The sequence below is a fragment of the Gavialis gangeticus genome, unplaced genomic scaffold (genome assembly GCF_001723915.1).
Source record: "Gavialis gangeticus isolate Ggan-Ray unplaced genomic scaffold, GavGan_comp1, whole genome shotgun sequence".
In the NCBI taxonomy this organism is placed as follows: Eukaryota; Metazoa; Chordata; order Crocodylia; family Gavialidae; genus Gavialis; species Gavialis gangeticus.
This window is the reverse complement of record NW_017729030.1, coordinates 49,179,564-49,196,132: the sequence shown is the minus strand read 5'-3', so window position 1 is coordinate 49,196,132 and position 16,569 is coordinate 49,179,564. Positions and strand designations below refer to the sequence as shown.

Sequence of the window (16,569 nt, the reverse complement as noted above, 5' to 3'; positions counted from 1 at the left end):
GGTTCATTATGCACAAGTTCATATTGCTACACTTAGGGAGAAAAAAACTCAAATGCATGAACACAAAACAGGACAAAATTGGCTAGGTCAAGGATTTGCAAATAGTGGGACAGGAGAGCCTGGCAGTGTTCCAGCAGTGAGGGATTTCACCTGTGCCATAGGTGAGCACCAGAGAACTTTGCCCAAGTGAAGGCTGGATGGCAGGGAGAATCAGCACTGCGGCAGTGGGTTTCTAGCATCCACTTGCCTTGGACCCAACCTGGGTCATTTCAGCCTACAAGCAGAAAACGTTGTACACAAAGGCAAATACCATCCTGGGATGAATTAACTGAAGTCTCACAGAAGCCATTATTCTATTTTACTCAATAGAGTTGAAGCATGTTACTTAATGAAGGCAACAACTTTGATTTTAAGACAGAAAACAAATTGAGTTTGTTTGTCCTAAAAAAGATAAAACCAAGTAGGGAAACAGACAGTTTTCCAATATGTATAACGCTCTATATACAGGATAGTGAACAAATGTTCTCCATCCCCAGTGAGAGTAAAATGAAAAGGAAAAAAGTCACTGTTACTTGCAACAAATTAGAATTCTTTCTTCATCCTCTAATAGCCAAACTAAATACAGGCAGTCCTCGGACTTAGGACACAAATTGGTTCCTGAAAACTGCATCTTAAGTCAAAACGTTGTAACTCGGAATGTATTTTCCCATAGGAAACAATATTATAAATGGGGGATTGGTTCCTGAACCAAGGCCCGATACCCTATTTTCACCAAAAATAATCCAGAATTTTGTACTCAATCAATTATAGATGAGTAATATAGCTACATTAATGTATTTATATTGCAAATAGTGATCATATTGATTTGGAAGGACTTCTTTGAGGCAACTTTGCTGGACTTTTTGAAGGGCTCTTGGCTGGAGTCTTCTCAGGAGTCTTGGCTGCAGGTTTTTCTGGAGTCTTGTCTGCTTTCTTAAAGAAAGCATCCAAGCAAGTTTGGACAGATGTTCTCCAGGGAAATGAGCGATGCAGCGTTCATCAAGCATTAAAGATCAAGCATTAAAGTCGAAAATGATGTCAGAAAGTTGAAACGGGGTGTCAATTTATAAATGTTGTAAGTGTGAAATGTTGTAACTTGAAATGTTGTTAAGCTGAGGACTGTCTGTACAAGGATAAGGAGATAAATGCTAGAATGCAATACCTAAAGGGAAACTGTGGGATCCCCTTCACTTTTGGATGTCCCTTTCAACACTTCATTTCTAAGATATTTTTATAACATTAAAACTAGCTGGCCATGACTCTTAGGATTCCACTCATCCTTAATATATTGAAAACTTTTACAGAATGTCCTCTGGGGAAAAAAGTCATATCTGAAACTATGGAAAAATGAAACTTGGTCCATCTGGGCCACTATATGACAACTCAACTGAATACTTGGCTTAGTGCCTGGTTCTCTTTTCACAGGCCTACTAAATCCCTTGGTGTTTAGAAATATATAATTACAGCAGCTAGTGGAAATCACTTAAATCAAATTACTTGAACTGTTAAACACTCAACATATACCAAACCAATGTGACAGCAGTCAATGAAGCGAATCTGTGGCAGACAGTAATGGAAAATTTAGAAAACCCAAGATTCACTTTGACACGTTACAACTGTTTCACAAAACCCTGAGAAATTTCCTTTAAAAATATCTTGTTGTTTAGATGTATACAAAGTCTGACATTCTTATTTATTTACTGTGTGACTATTAGCTTATTATGCATTTACTGAATGCATAACATTTAATTTTAAAGAACCAGCAACATATTAAGTGCTCTTAGTCTCACTAATTTAGCAAAAGAATCCTTATCTGCAGTTCTTATCAGCTGAAGCCAACCCTGCAATCAAGGTCATTCAGTCACAAACCTCCAGGACAGCAAGGAAACAAAAATATCTAATAAGATATTGGTATAGGAGAAATTATTTTATGAAAGGTTTTTAAAAGAAACTTCCACTATAAATACTGCACCCCTATCCAAAGCCTTTACAGTGTTGGCCTGGTGCCAACCATGGTGCAAAAATCTTAGTACATCCTAAGATTCTACTGACTCAATGGAAGATCCATGGAACTTTTGGCATAGCTGCAGCATATGTTGTGAAGCCACACTAATGATGTACAGACGATGAAAAAACACATCTCAGAAAAGCTATTTTTCCTCTAGTAGGAATTAAATATTTGTTCCATGAAGAGCTTCTAACATACCTTTTAAATCAGCTTTGTCAGTAGCCTAATATTTACCACACGAAGCCTTTTCCATTCCTGTTAGTATTTTCTTAAAGCAATAAGCCTATAATAAGTGCATAGCATTATAACATTTCCTTAGACAGTTAGCAAGCAAAAAGTAACACCATTACCGTGACATGATATTACTGTCATAGGATTAGACAGCTTACAGTTGATTCTATGGAGATGTAACATGATAAATGCAGCTTTCAGCATGACGGAGGTGCTAAAAAGGTCAATGAAATGTGCCACAAAATTCTATTATTTTCAATGCCATATTGTATAATACAAAGGGATATTCACTGGGCTTCTGCAGGTCTTCCCAGTTCAGCTCCAACAAGCCTCCTGGAAATCATGGTGTTCAGGGCAGTTTCTCCCTGTGGCATCCCTAGCAGGTTCTAGGGGTGCCCCCGAATCCTGGTTGACAACCACAGACATAAAGGCACCTAAACCTTGAGTTTGTCTGGCACTTAAAGTCTTGGGTCAAAGTGATAGAGAACTATATTTTAGAGCTCTATATATCTGAGGTTCAGCACCTGCTTAGAACTAAAGTGCAAGGATCTATACATTTTCCATTTTTTGTTTTTTAATGTAATAGGCAAACAAAATTCCATTAATTTTGTTTCAGGTATCCAGGTTGTAGCCATAGTGGCCTAGAGGAGAAAGCAGGCAGTTCTTAGCTGGTCTAGAGGAAAAAACTCCTCTGGGCAGGCAGCTAAGAACTGCCTGCCCAGAGGAGTTTTCCATCTATTGCCTCGTCTGTGAAATCCTACGAAATATGAATTTTCATTTCTACCCAGGAGAACTTTTACAATTTTTCTCTGATGCCTAATGAAGGGTGTTTGTGCCTGAAAGCTTGCAATTAAAGTTTTTTTTTTAAAAAATCTTGTTGGTCTAATAAAAGATATTACCTCTACTGTGAACCCTGATTAATTTTGTTTTCCACTTTGACTTAGCAGCAAGGTTAAGTACAGGTGTTCAACAAGCTTGCAGCCGAAGTGCTCTAACCTTTGAGCTTTAAGTGTCCACAGTTAGGTCAGGAGGAAGCAGAACGTGTGTTAGCCTTTGGGGTGGGTCTCAGACCCTGCCTGCACAGACTAAGCACAGTAGGTAGGGGAGAACTCTCACATGCCTCCCTGCATGCCCCCAAGCTTCCCAGGCTGCTGAAGACTCCTGAGTGGAGCCAAATGGCTGAGACACTCTTGACTGGCTGATGGGCTGATCATGGCTATCACCTGGACCTGATGTAGCAACAGTTCATCACAGCCACAAGCAATCAGCTGGCCGTCCCACGCATGCCCACCCAGAACCTGCCAAGTGTGCACACGTGTCCCGGTCACCTCAGTTCTGTGGAAAGGGGAGGAGGAAGAGTGTGTGTGTGTGTGTGCGCGCACGCTGCACAAACACCTGCATACACAAGCATCCGTGTCCCGGTCACCTCAGTTCTGTGGAAAGGGGAGGAGGAAGAGAGAGAGAGAGAGAGAGAGACAGTGTGTGTGTGGGTGTGTGTGTGTGTGTGTGTGCGTGTGCGCACGCGCTGCACAAACACCTGCATACACAAGCATCCGTGTCCCGGTCACCTCAGTTCTGTGGAAAGGGGAGGAGGAAGAGAGAGAGAGAGAGAGAGAGACAGTGTGTGTGTGTGTGTGTGTGTGTGTGCGTGTGCGCACGCGCTGCACAAACACCTGCATACACAAGCATCCGTGTCCCGGTCACCTCAGTTCTGTGGAAAGGGGAGGAGGAAGAGAGAGAGAGAGAGAGAGAGACAGTGTGTGTGTGTGTGTGTGTGTGTGTGTGCGCGTGTGCGCACGCGCTGCACAAACACCTGCATACACAAGCATCCAGAGCATGCCTGGGCTTTCACGTAGCCGATCAGGATTAGGGAGTCTTGTGCAACTCCACATTCTCTGGTCTGATGGAGGATGGGCACTACACTCCCAGGGTCCCTGATTTTGTCACTAGTGACATCACTCCCCCCAATCCTCATTGGGGGCCTGGTCTACCCCTTCTTGTCCTGGCTCATGAGGCCTTGTGGGTGGCACCTGGACCACCGGAAGGAAAACTTCAACTATGAACCAGGCATGGCACTGTGAGCACACATGGCACAGATTGGGGAGAAGGTGAACCCTCCCACTGATGTGCGTGACCCTGCCCGCACACTGCAGCAAGCTGTCCAGATCCACAAAGCCCTGGCCAACTGCCTCCTCACCTGCATGGATGGGGAGCCCTCTCTGAATGAGTAGGGTTGGAGGGCTTTGAGTGCCCATGCCATGGCACCAAGCTGCAGGTCTCCTGCCATGGGCTCTTCTGGCCCTATGCCATGGGCACTGGTGCCCACAACCCAGGCTGCCCAGGCACTGGGCACTGTCTCCTGCCCCCCTTCTCCTCTCCCTTCCCAACCTTTCTGCCCACCACGGCACATACCTGCATGTGGGGGAATACACTACAAGGAAGAGACATTTAAGATGTCATGGTTGCCAAACTTTTCCTGTCTTTAATAAGAAAACCTGCTGTACATTGCTCATGTCTCAGCTTGGTCCCTCCTCTCAATTCACACACAATAGCAAACATTTGGCAGTGGTGGCAGAGTGGGGATGGGGGGTTGAGAATGGGAATGACAGAACCTGGAAAGGGGCTTGGGGTCAAGAGGAACACCACAAGGCTTGAACTCAACAAACCTTGAAGGCACACAGGGTAGAGAGCTTTTAACTTGGCACCCTATTTTCAGGGGCCCAGGGGCGGAATGGGGGGAGGGGAAGACTGATGCCTTGGCTGGGGTCCAAGCTTTAGCAGGAAAAGGCAGGGGTGGGGGGAAAACAGGCAATTCACCTATCCCATACGCCCCAGCATTCATGCCCCTTCCCTCAGCCCTAACCCCTTTGAGCCCTTCTCAGACATAATGGCCTGAGAGAGGGCTCTGACTGCAGAGGGGTGGGCCTGTGGTGGCCTCAGCTCCCCCCGCTTCCCCCCTGCACTTTCCCCCACAAGGCCTGAATCCTCATCACAGTCGTGTGGAGCTCAGGTGAACCTTACCGTCAGAGGTTGCTCGGTTCAGGAGAAATGCCAAGAGAACTAGGTGTGGGTCCTGCAGGTCATGCCAGCGCAGCAGCCACTTTTCTGGTACTAGGGGTGCTGGTACATGCTCTGCACCTCTGGAAGGGGCACAGAGATGTGCAACAGGATTGGTCTGGAACAGCTGTAACCCCGATGTGGGGAACAATGTTGCAGGATCTCCCTCCGCCGTCTCCTCCTCCACTGGGGTCCATGCAGGAGACTCCTCCAGAACACCCCTAATCCTGTAGGTGTGGGGGGAGCAGGGGGCATCTGCCCTGTTCTTGCCAAGGAAATGGAACAGGTCCTTGCAGAATGGCATGCTCTAACCCCAGTCCATGGACTGCTTTCTAGCAACAAGCATGCAGTAATAATGCCATCTCATCAAAGTGATCTTGGCAAGACACTCCCAGTCTCTATTTTGACCCCTCCCCTGCATCTCCCAGGCAATACACTTGAAGACGTATCTAATTCAGTGCCCTATCTGAGGCCAATGCTGGATGTGTTCCTCACCCCAGATGCCACTGAGTTCCTTTATTTCCCCAAACTGCCATTTGCATTCCCATGTTTAGCTGTTGGGGGCAGACAAGCTGTGTTCATCCAAAGTCTGTGACATAGCCCATTGAGGTCTCGGTGTCTGTAGGTGAGGATCTGGCTGCAAAGATATGGTTGAAAGGCTGGAAGGGTGAACAGATGGAAGGGTGCAGTTCCCAACATGTGGCTCTTGTTCTCACTTCAGAGGCTTTGGACCCCTGTTCCTGCATCACCTGGGCTCAGTTGCTCAGGTTACCTCCAGAATCCTGAATTGTCCAGGAGCTTTCAGCTGATGCCCTGCGATTCTAGCAATGCCACATGCCCCACCCAGGCTGTAAGAGTCAAGGGTCCGCAGCCCATGTGGTGCCTTAGGATCACAGGATGTCTCTCTGCTTGTCCTGGCTTGGAGGTTCAGTGCCCCAGCCCCAAGCAACATCCACCCACCCACACACCAACCTATCATCTCCTAGCTGTCTGATCAGTGAGAAAGAAAAAGGGAAGTCCGTCTGCACTGAATGAGAATGAAGGACATTGCAGGAAACTTCCCTCAAAAAAAAAAAAAAATCATGGATGGCAACCCCAGGTAGTACTCGACAAATTTTACTAGACTGCATTTTTTCCACTTTCACCATCCTTTACTGGCACTATACGAAGTCCCTGTCTGGAGGAGATTTCAGTATAACTACAGATGTCACAAGTGAGGAGGCACAAGGCAACACACAGTCAAGTGGCTGTTTTGTGTTAGTATGAATTCATTTTGAAAAGGAAGGAGATTATGAAAGGGTGTATGAGACAGAGATAAGGAGAGATCATCTCCTCTCATTACTTTGCATCATTCAGAGCTGTAACCCTTCAAGAACAGACATAAGCAGAACTATTTCAGTGTTGGAACCAAAACCATATGCCAGATTCAGATCCAAAACTCTATGTAAACACTCTCCTACGCACCTAAATTGAAATTTCATATTTAAGGCTTTAATCCCTTCTGTACATGAAAGTGATTTTTGAATGAACTGGAAAAGTCAAGAGACCTTTTGCTTCAGAACTGAGAACTAACCTAAGTCTTAGGCAAACACAAACATGGTTTGAAAAAGACACTGTTTGCATCAGGACATTAAAAAATACTGAGTGTAAGCAGCCACTTCCTGCATCAAATGCATCCAAAATCACTTTGGAGAATGCAAGATGGAAAGAGTATATATTATTGATTGTAGATACCAAAAACAAAAAATAGTTTTCTTTCTGTTATTATTTTCTCCACAAAAGGCTTCAGAAGAAGAAAGAAAGTGGAATGCTATTAATATATTTCAGACAAGATTTTGCTTCCTAATTTACACCCCCACACAACTGGCTTTTATTCCTATTTTCTTTATAGGTATACAGCACTCAACAGCTTCACCTGATACGCCTTAGTTGGCTTCATTCACCTCTGTAATTGCTGTCTTACCTCTCTCTTCTCTCAAAGTGTAAAATGCTTTAATATCTATAACTGCTCTTAATAGTTTCATAGTTAGTAGGGTCAGAAGGGACCTGAGCAGATCATCAAGTCCGACCCCCTGCCATGGCAGGAAAGAGTACTGGGGTCAAATGACCCCAGCAAGGTGATTGTCTAGCTTTGTCTTAAAGACCCCTAGGGTAGGAGCCAGCACCACTTCACTTGGAAGCTGGTTCCAGATCCTAACCGCCCTGACTGTGAAGTAGCGCCTCCTGATGTCTAATCTGAATTTACCCCCTGCCAGCTTGTGACTGTTATTCCTAGTCACTCCTGGTAGTGCTCAGGGGAACAGGGACTCCCCCAGTGCCTGCTGGTCCCCTCTGACTAGTTTGTAACAGGCCACTAGATCCCCCCTCAGCCTTCTTTTGTGGAGGCTGAATAGGTTCAGGTCCCATAGCCTGTCCTCATAAGGCCTGCCCTGCTGCCCCCTGATCATGCAAGTGGCCCTCCTCTATTGCCATGAATGCAAACAACCAATGCCTTTTAAAGCCTTCCAACAATTTCTTGATAAACAGTGTAATGTCCTGGCCCTATGGGTCACAGCTTCACTGCTTGTCTTGCAAACACACAATGCCTCCGATTGGCTGGTAATGTTAGGACATCACCTAATTAGGCAATTAAAAAAGAACTGATGGAATACTGACACAGTACCAAATACCTGGTGATCCTAAATCATCCTTTCCAGGGCACTAGTTGGTAAATGGGACAACCTGACTGCCTCCACTCACTACAGCTTTAGGAGGGTGTCCCCGTGTCTCCCCTGGCTTCCAAAATTCTGTACAGATTTTAAGAAATCTACTGGATTCAAAAAGGAAAATGAAGTCACTGCTTCTTTTGTAGGCAGCAGATTGGGAAGGCAAGGAAAGAGTTTTCTCTCCTCCCACTGAAGAATGTGAGGTGTTTCCTAAGGGAAACGTCTTAGATTCTTTGTCTCAGAGGATTGTTTTTTTCTTTAAATGGGGGTGGGGGGGTTGCTCTAAGAAGGGAACATTACATTAAGGCTAGCAAAACTATTGGATATTATTATTCACATAGCCAGGAAAACAACTGAAAAATGGCAACTAATAAATCAGTGTGGGAGCTTGACAAAACCCATGTTCCAGAACCTAGGTGCCCTAAGTATGCATCTGGGGGACTCCCAGCAGCACCTCTCAAACTCTGTAACAGACTGTCTGAACCAGCTTTCTATCACATGCACATAGTTCCAAACTATTACTCGAGGGACCAGAAATTTCAGAAGTTGCCTTGAAGACATGAAAAAAGAGAAACACACTCTGCTTCTTTATGGGCTATTGAATGCATCCCAGATTTCTAGGATTTCATGTCTGTGAGCTGGACTCAAAGGTTTCTGGTCCTACATCCTGTACTCAGTACAGGCAGTATAAGTTATTTCTCATAATCTACATTTTAGACATGCAGTTGGTTTCCGCAGATTAGCTGGAAAGTATAGGTGCTATGTAACAGTATGTGAGCATGCTGATGTCCAAGTAAATTTTTATTTCCATTGGGGAATTGCCCATTGCCAGAAATCAGTGAAGATGAATCAGTCCTTAAGACACATTAACTGTGAGCAGAGGCAAAATAGCAGCAGACCCACACATTTAGTACTTGCTTACTAGCACCCATGACAATAGTCAATAAGAGATATTCAGCAACAGGTTTATTTGTGTGGATGGATATATGCTACCCTGGAGGATGGATGCAGGCAGGTGTGGAAACAGAGGCTCCGCTGACTCTCATCAGTGAGATTCCAGGAGCAGGGTTGGCTCAGAGCTTGGGCAGAGGAGATGAGCTCTGGCCTAGGCTAGACCTCCACCCCATAGGGGGATGGGGAGTAAGCTGGGTGCTGCAATGCTCAATGGTATGTCAACAAAATGTGACCTACCTTAAGTCACGATGGGATCTGGCACAAATGTTCAATACTGAGCTCTAACCTACTGCACTGAAGTCTGACAGCACATCAACCCAGGGTTATCTTAGAGCGGGACCTACCATTTTTATGGTGCTCTATGTCCCTTGACCATCTATTCAGTTATGACTGTAGAGCACTTTCTGCACACCTCTCACACAATAAGTGTAACTTTTGTACCTGGCCTCATCTAGATTCTGGGAGCTCTTCATGAATACCACAGTATTTACCCCTTAGTCAGGAGAAGCTACAAATAACTTGCAGTAGCAAATTCAAAATTGCCCAATAAGAGTTTACAAAAAGACACTGATGCCAACACCTTGCTGTTTAACTTAAGGACAAACATTTTTAGTTAGATCTCATTTTTATCCTTGTTTTATGCTCACTTTATTTTTACTGTAAAGAACTTTCAACTCACCAGAATTTCTCTTTGTTCTTCAAGATTCTTTAAGAAGTTTGAGAACTCATGCAGAGATGCATCTGTAACAGGGGGAAAAAAAATGAAGACCTCATAGAACTACATTACAAGGCCAAAAATATGTGCACAAATTCAGCTCTTTCTTACCTATACATCGCTCATCATCTGTCTCAGCATCACCAATGAATTCAAATTTAAAATCCCTCAGGGAGTGGGCAAATTTTCTCTGGGCTGCGGAAAGGTCTATGAGGAAAAGAACAAGGATTTATGACTATATTTGTTTAAATTTAAGCAAAAGCCTTTAGCAACTGTAACGCCATTTAGTGTGATATCAAACTACAGAAATGTGCTCCTACATCTTTGAGCAGGGTTCAAAAATTTCCTGCCTTACAATTAATGGCTTAAGCTTCCCCTCGTGGAGATGCAGCTTAAACCAGCAAACAAATTCTGCCAATATAACTTAAACTACTTCCCCAAATGAAATAAGGTATATTGAGAAAGATGACCCTACTGCCATAATAGCACTGGGGCCCTTGCCAGAAAAGCTGGCTTATACATGAGATTTTTCCAAACTCCACACATACACAGTTATACTGGCAAATTTTTTTAATTGTAGGCAAGACATAAATGAATGACTTAGTAGGACAACTGAATTCTAGAACAATACAATTCTTACATCCCATTAAAAAATAAAAATGTGCAGTGCTGCAAATAATTCGTACAAATTCTTTCTATTGCTTTTAATGTTAGTATCGGACTATTGTCAGACACAAAGCTGCTCCCACTCAGTGCAGACTTTCTTTAACAAACTACCAGATACATTTTTCCCCAGTTTCAGTATCACTGTTACTAAGTATAAGAGATTTCTAATATTTCTATTAAAATTGCAGCTAAGAGCAAAACGCACGCTTTCCTGCTGCAGTATCAGGCTATAATACGTAAGGGAGTCTGGAATGTCGTGACTGCTGAAAAGCAGACTTCTCAGTGGAAAAAAGGATTAAAGTCCTAGTACATCTGTCCTAGTACAATAAAAAAATTCTACTTACGTATCTATTATCAGCAAGGGATAAGGGGAATATGCTGTAGTAAGCTAATCTTCCATTTTTTCACTATATCTCATGATATTAAGAAGGGCCAGGAACTGCTCATACAGACTCAACTGTAAACATTTTTTTCTCATTATGAGCTGGAGCAAAAATATAACCTGTTTTTACAGCTTCTTATCTGATACTCTTTCCAGTCAACAGCTATACTTCCTGCTCCCAATGTACATAAAAGATGTACTTCAGCCAATTAAAGGGATACTACATAGACCTATATGCTGCAAGATACAGCCATAAAGAGAATTCTCTCTTACATCTCAAGTTTCCTTCCACTCTCAGGCTCTCTCTGGTTCCTCCTCCCCTCTCTCACCCACGTTGCAGCATTCTCTTTGATCCTACGCTGCTGGACTCTCTCTTTTCTCTTGTGCACAACAAACACATGAACAGGGAGTCTCCAGAGGGAACACAGACCTCACCAGAAGACTAATTCCCACACAAAAGAAAACGGGACCAAAGATTTTACTCAAAATGCAGCATGTTAGCTGCAGGAGAGGCTGTAACACAGCAAAGTATGGGTGCTGAAGCCCCCAATTTTTAATAGGTAGTTTGTGAACAAGAAAGGCATTTATGACTTAAGCATAAGGTTATGAAGAAATGTACCTTCCAACTTATTTAAAAAGGGAAGGGAGGAGGCAGCCGCTTAGGAATGCAGTTTAGCTGTTAGGCTGTAACAGTTAAGTCTGCATGCTGCTATAGTGATAGCTTAACAAAATCACTATATCTTTAACCTGGTTTCATTCTAGATTTAAGTAGCAATGGTTTTACTACACCTGTGTTGCTACATAAATATGTGTCTGTAACAGTTACAGTGTGTCATCAGTATAATTTGACATGTATACAACAGCTAGGTCTGTCCCCAGATAGGGTTGGACTGCTTGTTGTAGCCTTAATAGCCCAGAGAACATGGAAGAAGCAAGGGGGTTTGTTGGCTTTCAGACAAAACTTTCTATAGCATTTCTCCAAACTATACAGTTTGTCCAATAAAAGATCACTAAAACTTTGCTTCTCACATATATCTCAGTAGTTCTACTACCATCTCACTATTTGCGAGTCAGCAAACTAGATGTGAGAGTAGGACTCACAAGGGTACAAAGATGACAATAGTATGAAGAGTTATATAATATCCCTCAAATAATACAACCTAGAGCCAAGTGTGAAGGGATCCTTCCTCCTGCCTCAGATGCTAAGGAGCTAAACAGGTGAATGTGACAGGAGTTTAAAAAAAAAAGTCTCTCCAAGTCTTCAGAGCCCTTTAAAGAAATTCCAGAGGGAGGTGTGGGCTTTCAGCCAGGGACAGGATAAACTAATAGGATAAGAAAGGGTATACATACCAGACTATTAACTTAGTATTTGGAAGAAGACAGAAGAAATAAAGACTCCATTTTGCATGCTTTATATAAAGGGTGTTACCTTCTTTAAAGTCAGACAGAAATAACAAGTGCAACCTTAATATGGAGTGTAAACCAATGGTGTGCAAAATTATTTGACAGTGCCATAGTGCAAGGCAATAGGATTAATTACCCTAAAGCTGACAGTGGAAAGCAATCTCATTTGTAAGTTTCTATACCAGCAAGGGAACTGGGGGTTGTGGGAAGACAAGGCAATAACCAGAAAAGAACCAGAACAACCCAATAGCTATAAAAATTAAGCATAAATTCCAGGAAGGAGATAACTATCAGAAACACATTTTGACTTAATCAGATGATGGATGAATTAACACATTCAACAGGCTGCTGGAAACAAGAGTACACAAGCATGGCAACACACATTTGTAATTAAAGTAATTTTTTTGCAAAAATCTTGTTGGTCTAATAAAAAAAATATCATCTCTACTACAAGTCCCGACTGCCTTTTCCTCTAGACCAATACAGCTACAACCTGGATACCTGACACATGGAAGAGATTGAATTTTAGCCAATTTTTAAAAATGAAATCTTCATATTTTTCCAAGCAGGAAGCAGCTGTGACCACCTGAAACCCAAGATCCTCCTCCTGCCTCTGCCTTTGTTTCAAGGTAATTTGCAACATCACAGATCCTCACAGGAGGTGAGAGGCTCCATACCAGCTATAAACTGACTGCCCAAAGGAGTTTTCCATCTAGTGACTCCTCTGTGAAATCCTATGAAATATGAACTTTCATTTCTACCCAGAAGAACTTTTACAATCTTTTCTCCAATGGCCTGAATGCTTGCAATTAAATACTTTTTTTTGCAAAAATCTGGTTGAGCTAATAAAAGATATCATCTCTACTACAAGTTCTGATTGCCTTTTCCTCTAGACCAATACGGCTACAACTTGGATACTGCAACACACATGACATTTAAACTGTTTAGTAAATAGGTTATATAATCATAATCTATTGTTATAAGTTATAACAACCATAACATTCATCTTTTCAGTGGGTTTTGCCTAGCATCCTAGTATCGTGATTAAAATTTGCACTTAAAACTTATTTTCCATTTCTATTTGTTATGCTAAAAGAGACTCTCCAACATACAGCACTTCGAATTGGCATTTTATTGAAGACAGCTACTGATGTATAGCTGTGTTTGCCAGAAAGAAAAATCTGGCTCTGCCTTCCTCAAGGGCTCAAACTAGACATAACAAGCTGGAATACCGAGTCAAAAATACACATGTGGAGGCAACGGTTTCAAAAGTGGAAGACTCAAGAACTCAAATTAATTTCACCTGAAGCATGAGAAATACCTAAAGAGGGGGGCTAGACTTGAGAAATACAGTTCTGTGTAACCTGAGGAATATGTAGTTTAACAAGACAGCATTCAAGCAAGGACTTTCACACTTATATTACCTGACTCTACAGTAAAGGCATAGTTGTTCAGGTAAATGCTCCACTCCCTCACTACTGTATCAAAAAAAACAATAAAAGCAGTCATCCATTTTCCTTTAATCCTGCATTAGCACAGAAGCACATCAGTAAAATCCGATTAACCCCTAACAACAAAGTTGCATCTTAAACCTAAAATACTATTTATTATTATTAGTAGTAACAATGCTGCCATATAGAAAGAGTATATTTTATGGAAAAGCCTTAAGTTAGTACCTTCAAAATCAAAAGACCCATACGTGTTTAAAGTATGGGCATAAATCCACAAAATGGCAAGCATCCTCAACCCTTTAAATATTATTTTGAAGTCAAGAGGAAAAAAGACACCAGAAATGTCAGAAATGACATGCAGCATCTTGCAAGACTGGTGTCAATATATGTACACTTTACAGCAGACAAGCAGACATGGAAGACATTCTGACCTAATGAAGAATATCTTACATTCAAAAGTTTATTTAACTCTATTCCTACTACACAATTAGTCCAATTTAAAATACCATTTTAAGAAGTCCTTGCCTCCCACAATTCCTGGACCATCATGCTACAACATCACTCAACATCACTATAAATATATTGGAGATCACAAACCATGTTTGTTAATATGTCAGCAGTTAGATTATTTTTACACATTTTATAGAAATAAAAGGAAAGTATATTATGAAAGAATATTTTCATAAGGAAAGTGTTATAATCATCCCACACTTAAAATAAACAGCAAAAGTGTGTGTCGTTTAGCAGTATAGTTAATAAACAAAATTTTAGTTTAACTAAATTAAAACTACAAATATAACATTCTCTAAGCATCTTCCAGCCAGACTCAGGGCGCCTCTAGACATTCAGGTAAAAGCGTAATAGGATCTGATGCATGTTCCACACAGTCGCATCTCTGCCATGCCACACATGCATGGCAGAAGGCATGACTGTGGGATCCAGCTTGAGATCCAATCATGCCCTATTGCCAGCACAGGAAGATCCTAGGCTCTCCCTGCACTAGCACATAGCAAGCTCTACAATTAATGGGGCTTCCAATCATGAGGACTCCCAGTTAAGGGAGCATAGCTATCATCCAATGATTCCCTGCTACACATGTAAATTAAAGCTGGATATAAACCAGCTATAAAGTTATTACACATTTTCAAGCTCTAACCTTATAGCTGGATGTACTTATTTGTAGCATGATACTCACCTTGCACACATAAATAGTCTATTAACCAGCTAACTGTGCAATACGTATGTGTAGAGAGGGCTTCACCTACAGCCACAGCTGCCAACCAAGACCCTTTTCCTCTTTGCCTACATCTGGTTAACTGAGAAACAGACCTATTGGCAAGTCAGTTGGGCATTACCCACATTTTGTTGGGGACCGTTAGCATGCTGTCTGGCAATGGCTTTTTTGTGTTGCTTTCTTCCTATTTGTTCCCTCCACCTCCCACAGCCTCAGCTGAATTCATTTCATGCAGTCATTTTCAAACAAGTTAACTGGGGCAAATTCAATTCATAGAAGTGAATATAGAAATCCTTCTCCTAATTTTCTGCAGCTAGTCTTTGATTATGTAACCACAGACTTTTTTTTTCTCCTGAAAAACTCCCTCATTCAGTACTCAGTAACAGAAGAGCAGCTAGTCCATGTTTCATTCTTGTATTAACTCCTTAATCTACAGTCTTACCCCTCTTATCTTTTCATACTGAATACCACTAAAACCCCATTAAAAATGCAAGATTATATACTTCCCCATGTGCTTTTCTATGAGGACATTACAAACATACAAACAATAGCAAATTTATCTCTGCAAACCCCCTAAGAGGTGAAATGACATTTGTCCCTCACTTGTAAAACAGAAACTGACATTGTCAAATGTTTCCCCTAAATTTTGGATACTCAAATTTGAAATGCTTTTGGACTGATCTTTCAGAGAACCCAACATAATATAGCACTTAACTTGTTAAGGGCACAGCTGTTGATGATGTTAGTTGCAGTGGAGAATACTTGGGTATTTCTTTACATCTGCCTTGTGCATCTCAAGTTAGTCATACACAAAACAAGGGATACACACAGTTAGTGACTGCTGGTGAAAACGTGGTACAAGTGATTTTCTCACCCATCTCCCTGCTGCACCTGAGAAAGTCCTGCTCAGCCTCTGAAACTCTTATCTAGTGCATGCCTACTACAGACAGTCTTCAGAGAATTTATCCAACCTTATTAGCTACCTGTGCCACATATGATAATGTAGCATTATTCATAGATGCTAAGGTCAGAAGGGACCTCAGCAGATCAAGTCCAACCCCCTCTCCAGGCAGGAAAGAGCACCAGGGTCAGACAACCCCAGCCAGGTGCTTGTCCAGTCTCTTCTTAAAGGTGCCCAAGATAGGGGAGAGCACCACCTCCCTTGGAAGTCCATTCCAGATGCTGGCAACCCTTACCGTAAAGAAGTTCTTCTTGGTGTCTAACCTGAATAATTATTAGCATAGCTATGTTTAAATGCTCTTATCGCACACTTGCCACAGTGGATACTACTACAACCCTAAGAAGTAAGATCTGCTTTAAATGTAGATTCCTGAGATCACGACTCACAGGTGTGCGGATAAGAAGCATATTTTTTAAAGTGTCTTTTGTGTTTTAATGTAGATAGACCATGTAAGTGACAGCTGTGATTCAGTTACTGTACTTGTTTTATCCCTACCAAACACTATGAACCTTCTAGCATGGAAGTATTGTATATGTTGTGTATTTGTGATTTTAGTCTTGAGCTAGATTTTACACAAATTGCTTAGACAACAGGAATCTAATTTTGTTAATTATTAAAGCTTAGAAGATTCATAAACAGATATCAATCCCACCCACTCCTTACAGAAAAGCAAAAAGCTGAAAGCCAGCCAAGCAATCCTAAATAGCTTTGCTAGTGAAAACTGTTTATTGGGGGGGGGGGGGGGGATTTGGTTTTGGTCAA

General features: G+C 42.1%; 1 protein-coding gene across 2 annotated transcripts in view; it reads right to left on the bottom strand.

Annotated features, from left to right (window-relative positions):
• Positions 1–16,569, bottom strand: part of ARHGAP10 (Rho GTPase activating protein 10) — a 246,540-nt gene that overhangs the window by 167,852 nt on the left and 62,119 nt on the right. For both annotated transcript variants that reach the window (XM_019522175.1, XM_019522176.1), the window contains exons 2-3: positions 9,821–9,916; positions 9,674–9,735 (exon numbers count right to left, since the gene is read on the bottom strand). In XM_019522175.1, the coding sequence (XP_019377720.1) occupies positions 9,674–9,735; positions 9,821–9,916 (158 nt within the window). The remainder of the gene's footprint in view (positions 1–9,673; positions 9,736–9,820; positions 9,917–16,569) is intronic.